The 21,350-nt window shown below is 40.5% G+C and overlaps 1 protein-coding gene across 8 annotated transcripts in view; it reads right to left on the reverse strand.

Moving 5' to 3' along the window:
- KMT2C (lysine methyltransferase 2C) overlaps positions 1-21,350 on the reverse strand; it is a 979,844-nt gene that overhangs the window by 231,747 nt on the left and 726,747 nt on the right. For all 8 annotated transcript variants that reach the window (XM_029588444.1, XM_029588443.1, XM_029588442.1 and 5 more), the window contains 3 exons: positions 12,185-12,516; positions 9,143-10,923; positions 7,409-7,520 (listed from right to left, as the gene is read on the reverse strand). In XM_029588444.1, coding sequence (XP_029444304.1) covers positions 7,409-7,520; positions 9,143-10,923; positions 12,185-12,516 — 2,225 coding nt within the window. The remainder of the gene's footprint in view (positions 1-7,408; positions 7,521-9,142; positions 10,924-12,184; positions 12,517-21,350) is intronic.

The following is a 21,350-nucleotide window of genomic DNA, read 5'->3' on the forward strand; positions in this document are numbered from 1 at the left end:
GGAATAGTTGTGGTAATTGGATGGTTTTCTTGAAGAGGGTTAGTAATGGTACTAAGACTTCGGGCTCAACATTCATGTCATGAGGTGGAGCAAGGGGAGGATTGGGTGGAAGAGCAACAGCAAGATTTGAACTCTGGTCTCCCTGGGTCATAGCCTGCTACTCTAACCACTAGGCTACTCCTCCACCCCAAATTAATCTGGTATTCACCTACAATGGGATAATTAAACTCTTGATAAGGGCTGGAACAATCCTGTATTTTAGATAAATGGCTGATTGATTTTTAATGTTAAAGTGTCTCCTGCCTATAAATCACAGGATGAGCTAGAGGTAGGTAGAAAAGGGGTGTGAGGGAGGGAAAGACAAACACACACACGCTCTAAACATTTTCCTATATTTGGCTAACTTTTTATAACAAATACACAAGCTTTAAGCTGTTGGGTAAGCCTATGATATTGTATCCTTTCTTTGTAATAAGAAAGAGCTCTTTTGCAATCCATAGTGAGGTATGCTTTAACTCTTTCGTTTTGATGTGGCTTCAGAAAGAAAGTTGGTGGGGAGTTCGCTTCATTCAGATGAAAAGCAGTTATTACTTTTGGTAAAAAGTTTGGATGTGGTCAAGGCATTACTTTGTCGTGGAAGAATTATAGATAAGGTGAGATATGAACTAAGGCCTGAAGCTCACTGACTCTTCTTGTAGAAGTAACTGCTACTAGGAACAGAGTCTTCCACATTAAATACTTCACAGGTATCATTTTCAGGGATTCAAATGGGCTCGACATTAGAGTCATCATGACTATATTAATGTCCCAAGGTATTGGATATTTTTGCACTGGAGGATGCAAATGAAGTAAGCTTTTTATGAAATGGGAAGTCCCTTGACTTGGTGGTGGTAAGCTGCAATAGCACTTTGATGAAACCTTACTGACGAGGTCTGTAGACTTGACTGAAAAAGGTGTATAAGTAACTGAGCAAAAGCTCAGGTGAGCAAGTGCAAGGATCAGTAGCATAAGATAAACACCAATTTGAATAACTTTTCATTTGAAGGAATAGATGTGGTGACTGGATGGTTTTCTTGAGGAGAGGAGAACGTCTTCTATTGGCCGTGGAAGTAGTAATGGTGCTAAGACTTCGGGCTCAACATCAATGCCGTGAGGTGGAGAAAGGGGAGGATTAGGTGGAGGAGTGTCCTGTCTTCCTGAATTAGAACATTTGGACAAGATAGGTGTACCACAGCTGTCTCAGGCAAGCTGGTACTGTGAGAGCCATGTCAGCTTCATCTTGAATGCACTTTTGTACAGTTCGTGTAATGAGAGGAATTGGCACAGAAAGGTATATAGAAGACCGGCTGACCACTATAGGAGGAACGCGTCCTGCTCACTATCTTTGGACTGGCTAGAAGAGAGCAAAACCATTGTAGTTTCGTATTGCACTCTGTTACAAAGAGATCTATGTACGGTTCTCCCCACTGGGAAAATATGTCATTGTCTACATGCTGGTCCAGTGCCCATACATGTGGTTGAAATACTCTACTGAGCTTGTTCGCTTGCATGTTTGCTATCCCAGGCAAGTAGATTGCCTGAAGTGTGATCGAATATTGGGTTCCCAATCCCATATCAGGGTCACTTCTTTGCACAATATTGAGGAACCCAAGCCTCCTTGCTTGTTTATGTAAACTATGGCAACTTGATGGTCTGAGTGGACCATTATTGCTTTCTCTTGCAGGAAGTGCTCAAACACCAATAGGGCATTGTGAACTACCCTGAGTTCCATTAGGTTGATTTGATAAGTGTATTCCTGGGCTGACCACTCAACTAGCAACTTGTATTGAAGCAGGCACGCTCCCCAACCTCGGGTGGAACCGGTGGTAAGTGGCCTTAAGGGTGCCCACTCTTTTAATACTTTTGGTTTTAGCCACCAATTTATATCTCGATTCATGGAGGTGGTCAGGATTACCTTGGTAGATAGTGGTTGATGGATCTGTGACCACTGCGCCTTCAAGCCCCACTGCAATCGTCCACATGTGCAGACAGGTTAGGGATACTACATGAATGGCTGCTGCCATACTGCCTAGTAGGATCAGAAGTTTGTGCACTGTTTTCATGGTATGACCTTTTAGCTATAGAGCAAGCAGTCGCAGGCATTACGCTTTGTCCTTGGCAGAAATGCTCTTGTGCGGATGGAGTCTATTGTCATTCCTAGAAGCTGTAGTATCTGAGTTGGCTTGAGTACTGATTTCTTGTAATTTATCAGGAAACCAATGTTTCTAGGCATTGTATCATGGTAGGATTCCGCATTTGGAGATACGATTAGCCAGTTGTTAAGAAAAGATCTGCAGTTGTTTGTGATGAAGATGGACCACAGCCAACACTAAGCATTTTGTGAAGACTCTCGTGGCACAGGGGAGTTCAAAGGGAAGTATTTTGTACTGGGAATGATTGGTTCCTATCTGGAAGCAGAGGTATTGCCAACAGCAATGGTGGATTGGAATGTGCACATATGCATCTTTTAGATCAAGTAAGCACAGCCAATCATTTGGTTGTATAAAAGGCAATATCGACTTGAGAGTTGTGATCTTGAATTTTTCTTTTTGGAGTCGCTTGTGGGAAGGACGGAGGTTTAAAATTGGTCAAAGACCCTCTGTTCATTTTGGAATGAGCAAGTATCGGAATAGCAAGTATTAGAATAGCAAGATTTGGAATAGCAAGTATTGTTGATGTAAGATTGTGGGATGTGTCGAATGGCCTTCTGTGCCAGTAGCTTTCCCGCTTCCAGAAGTAAGAGTAATCTGAGAGAAATCCTGCATAGGTGGGGCTAAATGAGAGAGGCTTGGGTGAGGGGTAATGAAATTCAGGTGATACATATATCGAATTATGTTTAACACCCAGTGGTCGAATGTTATCTGGGACCACATTGTGTAGTTTTTAACAAAAAGAAAAATTCAAGATAACAACTCTCAAGTCGATATTGCCTTTCATACAACCAAATGATTGATTGTGCTTACTCGATCTAAAAGATGCATATGAGCACATTCCAATCCACCATTCCTGTTGGCAATACCTCTGCTTCCAGATAGAAACCAACCATTACCAGTACAAAATACTGGGTTTCAAAACCCTGCTGATTCTTTGGCGTCACTTGCTGCTTCTGTGATCTACGATCATGCTGATACCCTCTCTGTTGATATTGTTGCAGTTGAGAGTGAGGCTGTTGGTACATAGGTACTGCTTGTATGGTTCCTTTGGAAGCATGATTTGTTTTGTATTGCAAGTAGTATTGCCTCAGTGTGAGTGGCTGGTCTGTTGATAGCGTCAAGGACTGCACTGCTACATTTTGTTCCTTGACCTTGTAGACTGTTTATCTGAGTTTGTCACCAAAAAGATAGTCTCTTAAACATGGTAGTTCAGCAAGCTTTTCATGCATGTCTTCCCTAATTGCATTGGTTCTCAACCATGCTATACGATGGGCGGCAATGGAAGTTGTGGATGTACATAACGTTGTTTCAAAAGCTTCATACACAGAGCGTAGTAGGTGCCTCAGATCTTTCTCCAAATCCTGGAGTGGTTGTGGTGATGTCTGCTCACCCGTCTGACTGGACAAAGGGCTTCACTTGTTGAAGGCATTCATATATGTACCTTATCATATAGAATTGGTATTGCTCAGTGCAAGATGTTAGCATAAAACTTTGGAACACCTTCTGGCCAAAGTAATCTAAAATCTGGTTGTCCTTGCCTGGTGGAGTGTTGTAATAAAGTTTAGATTTCTTTGCCTTGTTCATGACTGATTCTACCACCCTGAATTATGTTGTAGCTGGACCATTCCGTAATTTTGAGGTTTTTTTCAAATGGAATTTAAGATCTAGTTTCCTAAATACCGGCAGGTTAGACTGCGTGATCTCCAAGGACTTCACCAATACTGCGTGAGATGGTACTGCTGTTGGTTCAGAAGGTATGTCTAATATCTTTAAGATACCAAACACCTTTTTATGTGGGCCAGGTATCTTATGAACATCAACCTTCAATGGACCCCCCATTTTCTCCACAAATTTAGAATATGTAAAGTCATCTGGAGGAGATGAGTGCTCCAAGGGTTCCTCAGGAGTGTCTGACAGCAGTCCAAGTGAGGATAAGCTGGCGGACTGGGTTCCTGCCCGGGAATGGAAGAGCCTTCACATGATACAGAGCTCTATGGGCTCTCCACCCTGGGTAGAAAGTGGTGAGGCTAAGGTTTTTCCTGTTCTAGGTCTCAAACCAGGAAATGGAAATCTGGAGGCTGCATTTTGGGGTACAGAGAAGTGAAGAGGCCCTTAATTATAGCTGAGATTTGCTCCACTTCTTGCGAGAATTTTGATCTTGGAGACAATAGTGGACCCTTCTTCAGTAGCACAGTATGGCAAGGTGGAGAACTCTGAGGCCATTTGTGGGCCCTGGGTGGTGGAATAGCCACCAGTTGAATGTCTGAAGCTGGAGAATGATGAGGCATATGTTGTGCATTGGAGGCTTGGTCGGCGTCAGACACACTGCGCCTTGAGATGACAGATGCGAGTTATATTGAGGTGCATCATGAGTTGTGACGGGCACCGAGGGTCTCAATGCAGATTTGAATTGACTGGTCAACGCAGTTGATGATGTGTTTTTTACTGGAACTGACAATGCTGGTGCTGGCTTTTTTGTGTCACTGGCCTAATCCCTAAAGCACTGCCCTTACTTGTGAGGGTTCTGGCTTCAGCTGGCCTGGAATGTTTGGATTTCAGTTTTGAGGCAGCTGTAGAAGTCTCTGGTGGTCCAATCGATGTAGTGCGATTGAGTTTCAGGATGCTGAGGCTTTGGCCCCAGCAAAGACTGAATGGAAGACCTTGGAAAGGGCACGTAGCTGCCCAATGCTAAAAATCCCACATCTACATCACGCAGCCTGGCTATCTTTTCAGCCCATTCACGAGTGCGCAGTGACATGCGGCCGCAATCTCTGCAAGGGGGCCTACTTGTGGTCAGGCTCCAAACACAGATAGCAATAATTGTGCCATCTGTGGTGGACATATGTCCACACTGGCAATACTTAAATCCCGGTGCCCGCTTCAAAATGGTGAGCACTTAAAAGTGCTGTTTCTGGTAAACCTATATAAAAAATATCATCTTAGGGAATGAGGTATTTTTATTATCCTACCATTTATTAATTTGCAGATGAGAGCTGTGCACTCCTTTGAATACTGTTCTCAAAATTTACATTTACAAGAGAGTGATTTTTTTCTCTATTGACAGTTAAGTAGCTATATAGCTACACTGACTCCATCCGAGGGTAAAGAGATCACAAATGGTCCCTTTCAACAACTTCTCCATTTATTCAGCAAAAATTGAGTGTCTATTAAGTGTATGTATAAATGTTTATATACCAATTCTAATTATACAGTTCTATGTACTTTAACTGATGTTTGGTCTCGAACTGCATTTGACATTAAATGATGAAGATATTTGTGATGCTTTACTTTAATAAAATGCATAGTGATCAATGTTGGATTTAGGGAAATGTATTTTTGAATAATTAATAGCGCAATATATTGACAAGTAAAGCATTTGCTGTGAAGATTAGCACCTTCTGATAAATGTCTTAAATGCTCGCAAGTTTCGGCATCTTTATTGCATTGTTTGTGGGAATGTGCTAAGATTCAATTTTTTTGGCAGCAGTTGTGGCAGTATTTTACAATTCTATTAACAGATCCTTCCTCTTGGTTGGCCGCTTTCTGCATATCAGGACATATGCACTCAATGAAAATATTGAAGAACGAACATAAAATGCTGATGGTAAAAGGATGCCTTGTGGCTCTGAGGTTAATTCTGGCCAAGTGACTGGATACCACAAGTCCTATATATGGCCGCATGGAGCCTCTCAATGTTGGATTTATTTATATTAGAATGGAGATCGGCAGACTTTAGTTCATCTAAGAACTTTTTCCATCAGTCATGGTCTTTCTTTACAAAATTCTTGCCAGCAGAGAAAAATAAAATTTGCTAAAGTATTATCAATGGTAATTGTGGCTGCTCTACAGTACACACTTACAAATTTCCAATTCTTCCACACTTTGTATTGTTTTGACTAAACTGTGACCAGATGGGCTTGTTGTTTATGTTCTTGGAGAAGACAGAGGAAACGTATAATGTGTATAATATTCAGAAGGATGACTTGTAATGTTATTTCTCTTCCCTACAAACTTGTAAGTTGGTTGGGATGGATAGGCTATGGATATCTGAAATATGTGATGTATTTAAGTTCTTGGGGAGGAGATGGGTAGGTTACTAAATTACATTATATTAGGCAACTGATATATACTTTCAATATTGTTAGAGAAATGGAAATGTCAATAAAAATATGATTAAAAAAAGTGCTGCTTTGGGGATCATGATAGTGAAAAAATTTTTTGTTTAGAAAACTGAGGAGAGGTGAGAAGGATCCTCACCTCCATGCCTTGGTGTGGAAAAAGAAGCAACTGAGGACTCTATAACTGGCTAATGGCTCAAGAATTGCTATGCATGAGCAGAGTATCAAAGCTCTGCTACTTTGAGAAGGCTTCATACCATGCGCTGTTGGATGATGTCACCCAAGATAGCATGGCAAATTTAGTCTGTTAATCACCAGATAATAGCTTTTCTAGATATGGGATATAACTGCAGGTGTGTGTGTGTGTGTGTGTCTGCAAAAATTCTGGAGGTTGAAAAGGGGTCCCTGATTTCAAAAAGTTTGAGAACCCCCTGTGATAGATAGTTCCTATTCAGCCATGTTCACAAAATTCTAGAACTAATATAGTATTTATTATTTATGCTCTTTATATTGCTTACTTAAACTTATTTGCTCGATTTTAAGGATTGTTTTTCTCCATTGTACAACACCATGGGGACTTTGGTGGGAGGGTAATTATATATTTGTAATTAAATATACTAAAATAGTATATATTTTTAGCAAAATGTTTATTTTTCAGTTATCAGTAAATTAAATGATTTATCTGAAGAATAACAGTGCTGTGATTACAAACATTGATATATGTTTTTCAGATGCTGAAAATCAAGGCCAAATATCCCTGAGGAATAGGGATATATTTTTACAACCACATACATATCCTGCTATATGTTACTTTACATAGACATTTGATTAGTTTATATCCCAAAATACCTTAGCATAAGATTCAGTTTATGACAACACAGATTAAATATAGCAGTGGGTCTAGTGACTAATGCAGGGAACTTAGAAAAAAAAGCTGAAGATCAAGCAAGGACTGTGATACTGTAGAAAAGGTAAAATGGGCCTTTATAGTTCTATTCACAAGCCATTATGCATCAGTTTTAATAAAAGATTCATATTCATTCAAAAAAATGCAATTTAGAATTCCCCCCTGAAACAAATGATGCTCACTTTGCTTACCTGTTCATAACCATTGTTGGCATCCCCATGTTGCTTTGTGCCATCACTTTATTGATCCCTTTTAAAGCCACCATTTTAGCTTTCATTATAGGATCAGTGATTGCATCAAAATCTACAATAAAAAATTCAGAATGTAAAATGGTTACAAAGCTAATATTTTAGTAGGTTAATTTATGCACATTTAAAAAGCTTTTTGATACTGCAGATTCAAAAAGTAGGCCAACATTTAAAAGACACCCTCAATGATATAGTGCTAAAAACTGTCAGGAAAAAAAAACTATTTTAAAAGTTATTTTCTTAGAAATTTTGGGCTTGGTGTACACACTAAGAAATATTTGCTCCCTTCTAGCAGCTCTTGCAGAAAACTGATCAGAAGTCCTGTGCGCTCTCTGCAGCTTTCTGACAAATCCAACAGGATTTAGAGGCCAGTTTTGTAGGCTGTGTTCAGAGATATGATTCAAAATTTTCCTGAAACTTATAAATCGATTACTAAGTAGTGTTTAGTATACAAAGTATTCATTAGTAATCATTTTCACAGTGAGGTAGTGTACTATATTTTAACAATTAACACCAGCAGGTAATACTAAATCAAGCTTAAATTTGGAGTCAGCTTTGATGAAGTACCTCTAATACCATATAGGATGGGCAACGTCATAAAGTTATGACATTTCAAACAATTTTTTTCCTTATTGTACAGTAATTCATACATATAGTCAATAGAGATTATTAGGACCTAATGTGTAACCATAGTCAAAATCTCTGGCAAAGGCTCTCCTGCTAACCATCATAAAATATATAACCCTTAAGATTCCTTACAGTGTTACTGAAATTACTTCTACACTGTTTCCCAACCCTCTCCTAGAGATATACCAATACAGTTGGGTTTTCAGGATTGCTACCTTGCATCTCTAATGTATGCAAATCTATCACATGCATATTCATTATGAATATCCTGAACTGGTTAGGTGTGCCTTCAGAAGAGGGTTGGAAAACACTGTTCTACACTAACATCTAGAATAGCTCAAATGCATTGCTTTACAAGTATTCAGTTATACTGTATTTTTCCAAAATGGCAGAGTAAAAGAAAATACATTTTTTAGCTCTCTTTATAGGGTTCTTTGATTAAGAAGTCAAGTTTATGAAAACAGAGTAAAACCAGGGTCGCTACTATTTCAAGAAGTCCAGAGAAGAAGCTGTATCATCTAGAAACTTCAATTTCTCAAAAATGTACCAGAGATGCATACAAAATACTTTTTATTGCACACCCATAAAAGTAATTTTGTCATTTGTTATAGTTTCTCCGAAACATTTTCTAGTCTTTTTTTTTTAAACATGCTGCACAAGGATTTTGTATTATGTATCAATATTTACTTGTGTACTCAAATTGTACAGTCATTTGTGTAAATACTGTGTCACCTTTACTACATAAATAATTATATTCTTGCTGCATCCTAAATGGGTGTATATTTGTTACCTAAATGCCTTTAATTTAAAGAACTGAGAAACAAATGCATTATGGATGTGTCTGTCTGCTAAAAAAGGAAACTGTATTCTAGTTTCCATATATTGAAAAATGTAACAAATTGCTGGTCAATCAAAAATAAAATCAGTTGATTTAAACATGGTTCTTCTTATTGTAGATCAAACAAATCAATATAATGTCTATTTTACAATTATTTTCTATTTATTTAGATTTCAAAATTTCACAATGCAGTGCACATTTTATATACATACCAATGTTAGGGAAAAATGGTTCTGAGCGATTTCGAATCATGGCTTGCATCTGTCTTTGCTGCTGTTGTTCTTGCCTTTCTTGATCTAAAAGATCCTGCAAAAGAAGTGGTTGTTCATCTAGCAGAAGAGGTCTCTCTCGATTCCCCTGGTTCATAGTTTGAGGGAGAATAATTTGTTGAGAAGCAGACATGTTGCTGGAACCTGGCTGATTTGCCAAAGGCATAGCCTGGTTAGTAGATTGTCCTGACCCACCAAAGTTGTGACTAGCTGGCTGCCCTTGCATAAAATTTGAATTTACATTTGGCCCCTGTGAGAAGCTTTGGTTTAGTCTTGAACCCATGGGCAAATTTGAATTCAATGTATGATCCGCTATTTGACCAGCAGGTGTCATTACAGTTTGAGGAACAGCAGACATATGGTTAGGCTGTGTTGGAAGCAAAGCCTGAGATGGAGAACCCAGAGGACCTATCTCAGAGTTATCCAATCTCTCATTAGCTTGAACATTTGAAATAACTGGATCAGATCCAGTCATGCTTTCTGAACCCACTGAACCCTGAGAAGGTAGTTGAGGTGGTGCTGGAGTGACATTAGGGCTAGGCAAGTTAGTTTCTTCATTGCTCACATTTGGTTTTTCAGCTAACTCTTGACTAAAAGGCTCCACAGATGCTGTTTTGCCATTTTCTAGAGCAGCATTTTCTGGACATTCAGAATCTACCATTTCATCACAATTTGTACTTTCAGACTGGGTGGTCTCTTGTGCATTTGGAGATAATGCTTCTGTTTTTATATCAGTGATTATATTAGATTTATTATGTGAAGCAAGTGTATCAGAAGAAATGGCCACTTTATCCTCTTTTTGTTCACTCTTTTTTTCTTCTGAAATCTTGCACTGGATCTCCAATTTATCATCGATTGGAACACTAAGATCCAGCTCTGCATTAAACATGTCCTTCTTATCACCAAGATCAAGTTCTGGATCAGTGTATGCAATGATATCAAACTCTCCTGATCTCAAAAGGTCATCAAGATGAGGATCATTGGTTTCTAGATTATCTAGGGTGTCTAGCTCATCACCCTTCCCATCTTCTGTATCTAGATTCAGATTTTCCAGGTCTTCATCATCTAAATCTTTGACTTCAACTCCATCCAGATCCTTCACATCTAAGTCTTTCACCGAGGGATCATCAGGATCAAGCTTCTCTTCTAATCCAACAGCTGACTGATTAGGAATCTGCATACTATTAGTTGCCACAGAAGAAGCAGATAAAGGAGGTACCGAAAATGCATCATTAACTGGTTGGTGACTCAAAGACTGCATTACAAGCACAGGTGGATGTTGAGACTGTGACAAATGTTCCAAACCTGTGTGCATTTGTATCTGATTACCCAGACCCTGCTGGTTATTCCTTATGGATTCCATCACTCTTGGTCCCTGAAAGGTTTGCCTAGGAATGAAACTTCCGTGCCTTGGATGATGGGGAACTACTTCTATAACACTAGCACCAGGTGGACTAAAGAAAAGCCTGGGTCTGCAATCAGGGGCTCTGTGGCATAATTCTATAAATGCCTGCCCTGATATATTGTGTTGCTGAACTTGCAAACCCTGGGATGGAAAATGTCCAACAGAATTATTCATTTGTGGGTTATTCATAGGTCTGGTCATGTCTAAAGAAAAAGCTCTTCTTATTGGCTGAATTCCAGGTCCTTGCATTTGCTGTGGAGGTCCAAGAAAACGCTCCTGACTTTGAGCTGGCCCATGGTTGCCTCCAGGAAACCCAAATCTGAAAGACAAAAATCAATGTTAATAATTGCTTACTTAATTTGATCTGGTAGTTCTAAAATGGAAACTGTATTAATCCACCCATTTGTAATACCCTTCTCTCTTTTCTAAAAACACTTTACTTTGTACTATAAAATGTTTATTCACTTTCCAAAGCAATACTTTAACAGAAATAATAAAAAGAAAATATAAAATATGTAGATATATTATAGCACTCACTCATAGAACAGTTCAAAGTTAGCTTTCTTTTGAAGTGGCTGGGTTGAAGGGTTCATTTAATATATAACCACTTGCTTTGGTGGAAGGTGGAGACAAGGGGATATAGACAGCATCCTCCTGCTTCTTTGAGTTTTTAACTCAACTGGGACTGGTCTTCACTGACTAAGGTGCCATGGGCCTTCACATGAAACTCTCTGGGGTTATTCTAGATTTTAACACTCCCACCATTAGCTCAGGCATCACAATGATAATTTTTGGCCAGGGGACATAGACTACAGCTCCTTCTGGAATTTGGTAAGGGATAATCACTCTTAGTGTGGACAGTCGGGGCTGCTGCTATACAATATCAAAGGCTCCATCTCCCCAGATTTGTGAACACGGTCTCTGTAGCCTCCATAGCCTCTGGCTGGCCTGAGAGGCACAACCAAGATCCAGAATCAAATCCAGGTCTCCTGAAAGACACCAGGTAGTGCTAGCACTAAACCACCAGACTGGACCCTAATATACAACTTTTCAAAATTGTCATAATAACCTTACACTTACTAAATATATAAGTTTTATATATATATATAAGTTCTATATATATATTTAGGGTGCCTTATTTCTGACCCAATGCACTTCCAGTATAGCCTTGTTAAGTTTACAACGTTATTCCTCTGTCTCCGGCACATTTCTGTTTCCAAGTTTACATAACCTTGTTTTATTTTAATTTTTCTTCCTCTTCAATATTATTGTTACAATCCCCCTATTCCTTGTGAACCGATATGATATGATTTGTATCATGAATGTTGGTAAAGAGTTAAATAAATAAATAAATAAAAATCTTTAAAAAAAAAACAAACAACATTATAACATGCCATGTTTCTGTTAATGATATATATTTATAAAGAATTTAATGCACTGATTTAATTTATTGATTTATATACTGGCTTTACAGCAATAAGAACTATGCAATTAGGCTAAAAGCAAAAATAAAAGTCATAGAACAAATTCAAATATATAAATGCCTTAAGTTTTTAGAAAATAAAAAATAATTAAAATACCTATGACCATGAGGTCTTAATCCCATAGCAGAAGCATCTCCTGGAAATTGTGATCTGTTGAACTGTCCATCACCAGGAAAGGGCCCATGTTGTTCTTTGGGAAAAACCGGAAATCTCTGACTTCCTTGAGGAACACTCGGACCCCTAATATTTCCAGGGTAGGGAGGAGGGGGTCTATTTAAAAGTTCATTCTGCCGATTAAGATTTTCCTGTTGCCAGCATGAAAGAGTATTAGAATGAGTAGAAGCTGCTGGATCTTGTAACCCTTTTTCTTGACGACCAGCATTCTTCTGTCGCTGTTGTTGTAGGATAAGTTCACGTAACTTTAGGCGCTGATGAAATACAATTTTTTTAGATTGTTTAAAATTTTCAGAAATATACAGTAACTTTTCTTCCCCAAAAATGTCCCTACTGTATTAGCTAGAAAGCTTCATGACAAACAGTGCATGTCCTCCTAGTAGTTACATTAGACAATGAGAAATCAATAAGCTTTATTCAAGCAATGAATGTATTCATAATTCATCCAAGTCCACCAATTCATACCAAGTTGTCTACTACACACCTATATAGAGGACGGATAATTACTTACCTGTAATTGTTATTCTTCAAAAGGTAGTATTTTTATGGATTCACTATCATGAATAACATGACGCATTTTGTGCTGCTTGAAAGGCTTCCCAATCTTAGTTTTGGAACTTTGCCCAACAACCAAGTGCTAAATTGGATAAACAAATAAGCATGGGTGTAGCTTGCTTGTTACGTCGGTTACTACCCCGAATCAATTAAGCCTGATACTTCACTTGGAATACATATCCAGCGCAGCTCACTGCTTCAACGGTAGGGGGAATGAAGAAAAGAGGATTTATATTCAGACAACAATCAATAAGGACTGAATTGCACAGGCTGGGTAAACAAATAAGCGTGGGAGTAGCTTGCTTATTGCGGTGGTTACTACCCCATACCAATTAAGCTTGATACTTCACTTAGATGCAAGCTCCAGCACTGCTCTCTACATCAATGGTAGGGGTGGAAGGTAACTAGAACCAAAAAGTTACTAAAAAGGGCGAAGAGTATCAGATAAGTATAAGAAAAAAAAGTGTGGAAGCTTGCTGGGCAGACTGGATGGGCTGTTTGGTCTTCTTCTGCCGACATTTCTATGTTTCTATGTATAAATATTTGCTCCAACTGTCTAAGTAGGCTTAGAGAAAACAGAGTGTGAAACTCTCTAAATATTGATGGATGGGTTGTGTGAATCCATGAAAATACGTTCAGAGAACAATCAAAGGGTCTAGAAGCATTAGAAAATATCTATATACAAAAAATTGACTCAGGCAAGAATGAGATATACACACAAGTAAACTTAAGAACCAAAGACAAATATGGTAGAGGATTCATCTACGAATAGTTCAGGACATGAGGACAAAGGGGTCATTATGAAGCTAAAGGGAGCTCTAAAGGAAAAGTCAAAGAACTTGTTGCATTTGGTGTTCCACCACACTCACCCTCCTGGTTGGGCTGCTGACACCTGAAATACGTGAGGCCCCCTTGCTCTTCCTGTGGTGGAATGCGCACTCTGATGTGGCGAAATACCTCCTGACCTCCACGCAGCAGGACGCCGCCAACTGCAACCACTGGCACTTCTCCTTAAGCATGTGCACTCGACACTGTCTGATTTAAATAGCCAGCACTGGGAAAAGCCCTGCAGCACCCCTGGATGATGTCAGACACCGAGGACTATAAAAGGCCCTTGCTAGCTCTGCCTCAATGCCTCAGCAACAGGTCCACCTACTCCAGATACAGCGTGTTGCTCCAGCATCTTTTCTTCAGTTCCAGCCTTGTCTTTAGTCTTCATCTCTTTCTTCATTGCCTGCCTGCCCTACCTATCCGTCCCTCCTCTCGGACAGATACTCGGTGAGACCTCGGCCTGATCTCAAATACATCTGATTGCTGCCTGCCTCTGACCATTGCCTGATCTCGGATATGCCTGAGTATTGCCTGGCTTTGACCTTTGCCCAGACCTTGGACTCGCTTGATCTCTATCTGGCAAAACCCAAGCTATCCAAGGACCACCACTTCTGCAATCAGCAGAGATCCTACCTAAGATCTGCTGACCCCGGCACCCAAAGGCTCAACCCGAGGGGAACAAAGGGCTGGTATAGGTGAAGGTCCCATTGGGTCTCTGATTCATCTGGGTCATCTGCAGATGGTGGGAACTTGCAGGGCTCCTCCCTACAGGTTGCACCAATCCAGTCCTCAGCCTAAGGGTCTACAGATGCAACAGGTTGCTGAGGCCATGGATTCGATAGACTTGACTTCCTTGCAGACTATTCCAGGTCTAGCCCACAGGCTGCACAATCAGCAAGGAACCCTAGAACCTCTGGCCACCTCAATGGACTGGCTATCCACTCACCTGGATGCCTTGAGCACTTCTGTGGTGCCATCTCCATCTGCATCGGAACTAGAGATGTGAATCGTTCTGGAATCGTTTCCGGTATCGTGTTCGTAGAACCATGGGAAATTCATTGCTCCTACCATGTGAAGGGGCCGGCCAATGGCACCGATAGCCCCTGTCACATGGTAAGGGCAAAGGGCCATCAGTGCCATTTTGATTAGTGGCAGCCGACGGCCCGAGAGCAGGAGATCGCTCCTGGGACCCCCGATGAACCACTAGGTACTTTAGGAAATTTTCTTTGGGGGGGGGGCAGGATTCTAAATAATTAGATTTAAAGGGTCGGGGTGGGTTTGGGAGTTTTTTTTTCTGTGTGCCCTTTCTCCCCTCCCCCCCAAAAGATAAGAAAAGCACACAAAAATTTCCTATCGCTTTGTACGATATTTTCATCTGTCAGAAAAACGATACACATCCCTAATCGGAACCACTACCTTCCATGTCCTCCAGGCATCCCATACCACAATTACCAGCTCCGCCCCAGTAGGCCAGGGATCCCAAGCAATGTTGGGGATTTTTGAAACATTGCCACATGCACTTTCAACTGCAGGCACCATTTTTCCCCGATGACTAGTTAAAAATTATATTCATTCTGTCTCTGTTGGTTGGAACAGCCTTAGCTTGGCCTCTCCCCTCTGGGAATGAGCAGATCCCCTTTTGCTCAACTTGCAACATTCCCTGAAAAGTTTTGAATTGTCTTCAAGGATCCTGGCCATGCAGCAGTTAAGGCTTCTGACTCGCTTCACCTCAGTCAAGGCTCCAGAATGCTGGAAGAGTACATAATAGAGTTCTGGACACAGGCTACTGAGCTAAACTGGCGAGAGGACAGTTTAGTTGCTATCTTTCTTGAAGGCCTCTCTCTTAAAATCAAAGACAAGCTTGCTGCCCAGGATCTCCCTAACTCACTAGGGGAAGCTCATCGACCTAACTGGCAAAATGGACCGCTATCTACAGCAAAGGGCACAAGAGATCAGTCCTGCACGAAGAAGCATTGCATTGGTTCCCTGGTTTCAGCACCTGCTCTCATTCCGGTAGCTACTCCTTCAACCTCTCCTCCCCCAAAAGAGCCAATGCAATTGGGATGTTTTTGCTCGGCCCCAAAGAATAGGCTCCATCACAGTCAGCAGGGCCTCTGCCTGTACTGTGCAGCTCAGGGGCATCTTTTAGCCCAATGCTCACTGAGATCGGGAAACCTCAATGCCTAGGGTCATGTGGGGAGATGACCCTAGCCTTACCTTTCCAGCTTCCCAATTACTACTTCCTGTGACCCTGAAGTTGGCTTCCACATGCTTCTTTGTGAAGGCTTTTGTGGATTCTGACTAGAGGAAAATTTATTTTGAAGGAACTATTAGTCCAATTCCTAATTTCCACATACTGGATGACCTCTCACTTAATCTCTTCTATTTAAGGAGACCCTCTTCCAGGCCAGCTCACTCTGACTATGATGCCATGACCTTATGCACTGGTCTCCAGCACCTGGAAAAACGTAATCTGCATGTGATTTCCAGGGCCATCCACCCCATTATCATGGGGTACCATGGCTCCAGCAGCATCAACCATACTTCAATTGGGCTACCCTATAACTTGCCTGATGGGGTCGTGGATGCTTGGATTCTTGCTTGGAGCCTATAAAACCACCTAGACCTATGACCATGGCTACCTTACTTCCCGGTCTTTCTCCACAATTCACGTACTATCAAAATGTCTTTTTGAAGAAAGAAGCTGAGATTCTGCTGCCTCACTGCACGGATGACTGTGGCACTGAACTCATTCCAGGAGGTAAGACCCTACATGGACATGTTTACCCTCAAATCTCCCTGAGACTCAGTCCATGTCCAATTTCATTTGGGAAAATCCAGAACGTGGATATATCCATTCTTCTTCTTCCCCGGTAGGGGCTACATTCTTTTTTGTTGCAAAGACAGACAGCTCCCTCAGGCCATGCATAGACTACTGCAGCCTGAACACCATCATCAAAAAGAGCTGTTATCCATTACCTCTAATAACAGAATGTTCTATCACCAAGGCTCAAACGTTTTTACAAAGCTGCGCCTCAGGGATACGTACAACCTTATTTGTATCAAGGCTGTTGATGAGTGGAAAACCACATTTAACACTTGCGAAGGAAGTTATGAATACTTAAGTCATGCCCATTGGGCTCTGCAATGCCCTGGCAGTTTTTCAGAAGATGGTCAACAAGATTTTTAACAACCTACTCTACACCTGTGTGGTCAAATACTTAGATGACACATTGATTTTTTTCTTGGATACTAAGTTCCCACTACCAAGATGTCCGCATTATCCTGCAATGCCTGCAAGAGAACAAGCTATATGCCAAATTGGAAAAATGTCTTTCTGAACAAGAGGAGAACCCCTTCCTGGGGTACATAGTTTCTATTCACCATAGTACGAGAATTAACAACTATATCAGAACCACCTGCTATGATAACAAATGATCTCTGTAATAAAATAGCACAATTCTTTACAAAGAAAATTGAGACAATCTCTTCAGAATTTAAACACCTCCCACTGCCAAAATCACTCATCCCAATCTGTGCCTGTAACTTCTCAGAATTCACAAACATAAATGATGCCACAATCATAAATATACTTACCAAATCTAAACCATCAAAAAGTCCTTTTAACCCATGTTCAGGATCCATACTCAAATCAAGTAAAGAACACATTGCCCCTTTCATATCTCAAATAGTAAATGCATCTTTATCCCAAGGAATCTTTCCCGACTCCCTGAAAAAAACATCAGTCACCCCTATACCAAAAAAGAAAAATCAAGATCCTTTAAACTTATCAAATTACCGTCCAATTGCCACATTAACATCCATCGCAAAAATAATTGAATCCGTTGTACTTCACCAAATTTCATCGTACATTGAAGAAAATAACATTCTTCATCAAAACCAACACGGTTTCAGGAAAGGACATAGTACTGAATCCCTTCTCATATCTGTCTTTGACACCATCATCAGAGGATTCGATGCAAACGTAAATTACATACTGGTAATGATAGATATATCCGCTGCCTTCGATACTTTAAATCATACCATACTCCTGTCTAACCTACAGCAAATTGGGATCACAAATACAGCTTTACAATGGTTTACATCATTTCTACAAAACCGTCCACAGAGAATATCCTTAGGAAAATCAAAATCTGACTGGTACACAACTAATACGGGTGTCCCACAAGGCTCATCCTTATCTGCACTACTTTTTAATATCTATCTCTTACCTCTTTGTCGACTTCTAGATGGTTTAAACTTAAATTTCAAACTATACGCAGACGATATCCAATTTATCCTACCTTTCACTGAAACATGGCCCAAAACACTTTCACTACTTCAAATTTATCTAGAAACAATAAAAACCTGGTTAGCTCACAATCGACTCAAACTGAACGCAGCGAAAACAGAACTAATTTACTTATCTACTATTCCTGATTCCACTCAACGCCCTCCAAAAACATTCACTTTTGATGGACAATCTATATCAATAACTAACCATGCTAGAAACCTTGGCATAACAGTAGATTCTAAGTTATCTCTATCAAAACACATATCAGAAACAGTCAAAAAATCATTTTTCAAGATACACATGTTAAAAAAACTAAAGCCACTTCTGCTGTCATCAGACTTCCGAACCGTAGCACAAGCTTTAATATTATCAAATCTGGATTATTGTAATGCACTATACATTGGACTCCCACTATCATCTTTACGCCCACTTCAGCTTATCCAGAATGCTACTGCTAGACTGATTTTCAACCTTCCTAAAAGAGAACATATCTCCCCAGTACTCCAACATTTACACTGGCTTCCCATTACTCACCGCATAAAATACAAAATCTTAACCACTATCCACAACCTACTTTATAACCCCAATTCTATATGGCTCTGCTCTATGCTACACATATATAAACCAACAAGACAGCTCCGTTCCACAGACAAATGTTTACTGGAAATTCCGTCAGTCAGATCTACTAGCTTAGCCCTAACAAGAAACAGAGCTTTCTCAGTTTTTGGTCCTTCCTTGTGGAACTCTATACCAGACAGTATCCGAATGACATCTAATCGAAATGAATTCAAAAAGATGGTTAAAACCTTTCTATTTAATGAAGCATACAATCTCAGTACCACTATTTAAATGTTTACTCTGAATTACCCATATCTGCTTGATACTTGTAAAGAAAGAACTATTTTTGTTTTATTGTGTCTTATGTTCAAATTGTTTTTATTGTGTATGTAAATTGTAAACCGCCTAGACGGACACGTAAGTGACCCCATGTGCGGTATATAAAAAACTTTTAAATAAATAAATAAATAAATAAATAAGATGGATTCGGGATGGACCCTGCCAAAGTAAAAGCCATCAGGGACTGGCCCCACCCCGAGTGGCTCCAGGATCTACAAAGATTCTTGGGATTTCCTAATTATTTATCGTCAGTTTATCACAAATTACTCCTCCATGACAGTCCTCCTTACGGCCTTACCCGCAAAGGTGGCAATACAAAAACTGGCCACTTGAGTCTATAGAGGCATTTCAGAAGTTAAAAAATGCCTTCATAGACAAGCCTTGCCTGCATCACCTGGATCCTGCACAATCCTTCATCCTAGAAGTTGATGCTTCTACCCTGGGCATAGGTGCTGTCCTCAGCCAACATACTCCATAAGGAGTACTTCGTCCATATTCCTTCTTTTCTAAGAAGTTCTTGTCAGCTGATCATAATTACAGCATTGGAGATCGAGAGCTCTTGTGTCAAATTAGCTCTTGAGGAATGGCGCCATGTGCTCAAAGGAGCCCAACCTCATTTACCATATACATGGACCAAAAGAACCTGAAACATCTACATCAAACTCAGCAGCTTAATGCAAGACAGGCCCGTTGGTCTTTGTGCTTTGCTTGCTTTGATTTTGAATTGCGGTATCACCCAGCATCAAGAATCAATGAGAAGATGCCCTCTTGAGTTCTTTCCAGACCGAGGAAACTCATTGACCCTGCTAAGATACTTCTGCCCACTGTGGCACCCGTCCCTCCAGGGAAGATAGTCGTACGTTCTAGACTCCATGCGAAGGTGTTGAAATGGGCCCATGACTCCCATGTCACAGGTCACTCTGGACGGGTATGAACCTTTGAATTACTTCAATGCATCGCACCAAATGTTATGGTGCTTTCGCATGCGTTAAAGGCATTTTTTTTGCATGCAAAAATGGCTTAACGTATGCAAAAACACCATATAGCACTTTGATAAATGACTCCCTTAGTTTGCAGGTCATTGCATGAGATCTCCATTGTAATGTTAAGCCAAGATTTACAGATCCAAAAGATTCCCAACTGCCTCAGAATTTCCAACTGAAAAAATTCCTCCGTTCGATCTATAAAAACATCCTGTAGGTATGATTTTTGCAAAGAACAGACGTAGTGACGTAGTTGGAGATATGCAAAGAAGGATTTAGGGGACAGAGAGCAAAATGTGAAGTCAAGCCTTCGTAACAGCGTATGACTCCTTTGGAATCGATTACCTGAGAGAGAGTAGTCACACCCCTTTGCTGCCATTGACAGAATTATGAGGACTGTAGATCCGAGGGAAAATCCAAGTTCTCCCGAACAGGCAAAAACAGATGCATGGGGATAGTGGCCCAATCTGGAACAGAGAAATACCCAGGCCTTGCGTAGTGAAGTCAAAAGGAAATTACCAAGAAGAGAAGAGGGTAGATGAGCCATCTTTGCATGCAGGACATATACTGGGAGTAAAGGATGAATCAGCTCCCTTTCCAGATCTAGCATGGTGGAATGCTGGGAATTAAATAACCAATCCTTCGCATGATGTAGCAAGCAGGCCATATTATATTCCTCTACATCTGGGATCCCTAGCCCACCAGTACACCAGGATCCCACCAGATGGACCATAGAAATGCACGCCCATTTCCCCCACCAGACAAATCATGAGAGCATGGCATAAATTAATCTTACATCTCGCTTCTGTAGCAAGACGGGAATGGTATGAAAAACAGAGCCATTGGGGCCAAAGAATCATCTTAAACAAATTTATTCGGCCAGTTACCAAAAGGGGCAGGACTTTCCATTCCAAAAGTTTATTCTTGAGGGATTTTAGTAGAGGCAGGATATTTAAATCATATATTTTGGCCAGAGAGAAAGATAACTGAATGTCCAAATAGCAAAAGGCTTCTCCTGCCCACCAGTCATTTTGATGACAAGGATGTGAAGCTAAGGCCTCAGATTTGTTCAGGTTCAATTTGAAACCCGAGAAGGACCCGAACCTCGGGCAGTCAATGATGTTATGGGGTTGGCAAGGTAGACTAAAAGGTCATCCGCAAATATAGAAATCTTAAAAGGAACAGTCTGCACCACAACATCGGAAATGGTCACATTCCTCTGTATGACTATTAATAAAGGTTCAAGCAATAGGATGAATAACAGTGGCGATAGAGTATAGCCTTGCCTTGTACCGCATTGTAGGGGAAATTCCACCGTAGAGAGCCATTTATTAATATTTGGGCACACGGTGCCGAGTATAAGAGGCAGACCACCTGTAACCAGTCATCCCGGATCCCAAATTGCTCCAAAACAAAAGAGAGGTAGTCCCATGCACGTAGTCAAAGGCCTTTTTGGCATCAAAATTAACCAATACAGATGGAATGTTACGTGACACACTCCAGGCGATAGAGAGCAATGCCCGATGGT

Source organism: Rhinatrema bivittatum, chromosome 2, assembly GCF_901001135.1.
Source record: "Rhinatrema bivittatum chromosome 2, aRhiBiv1.1, whole genome shotgun sequence".
NCBI classification, from domain to species: domain Eukaryota; kingdom Metazoa; phylum Chordata; class Amphibia; order Gymnophiona; family Rhinatrematidae; genus Rhinatrema; species Rhinatrema bivittatum.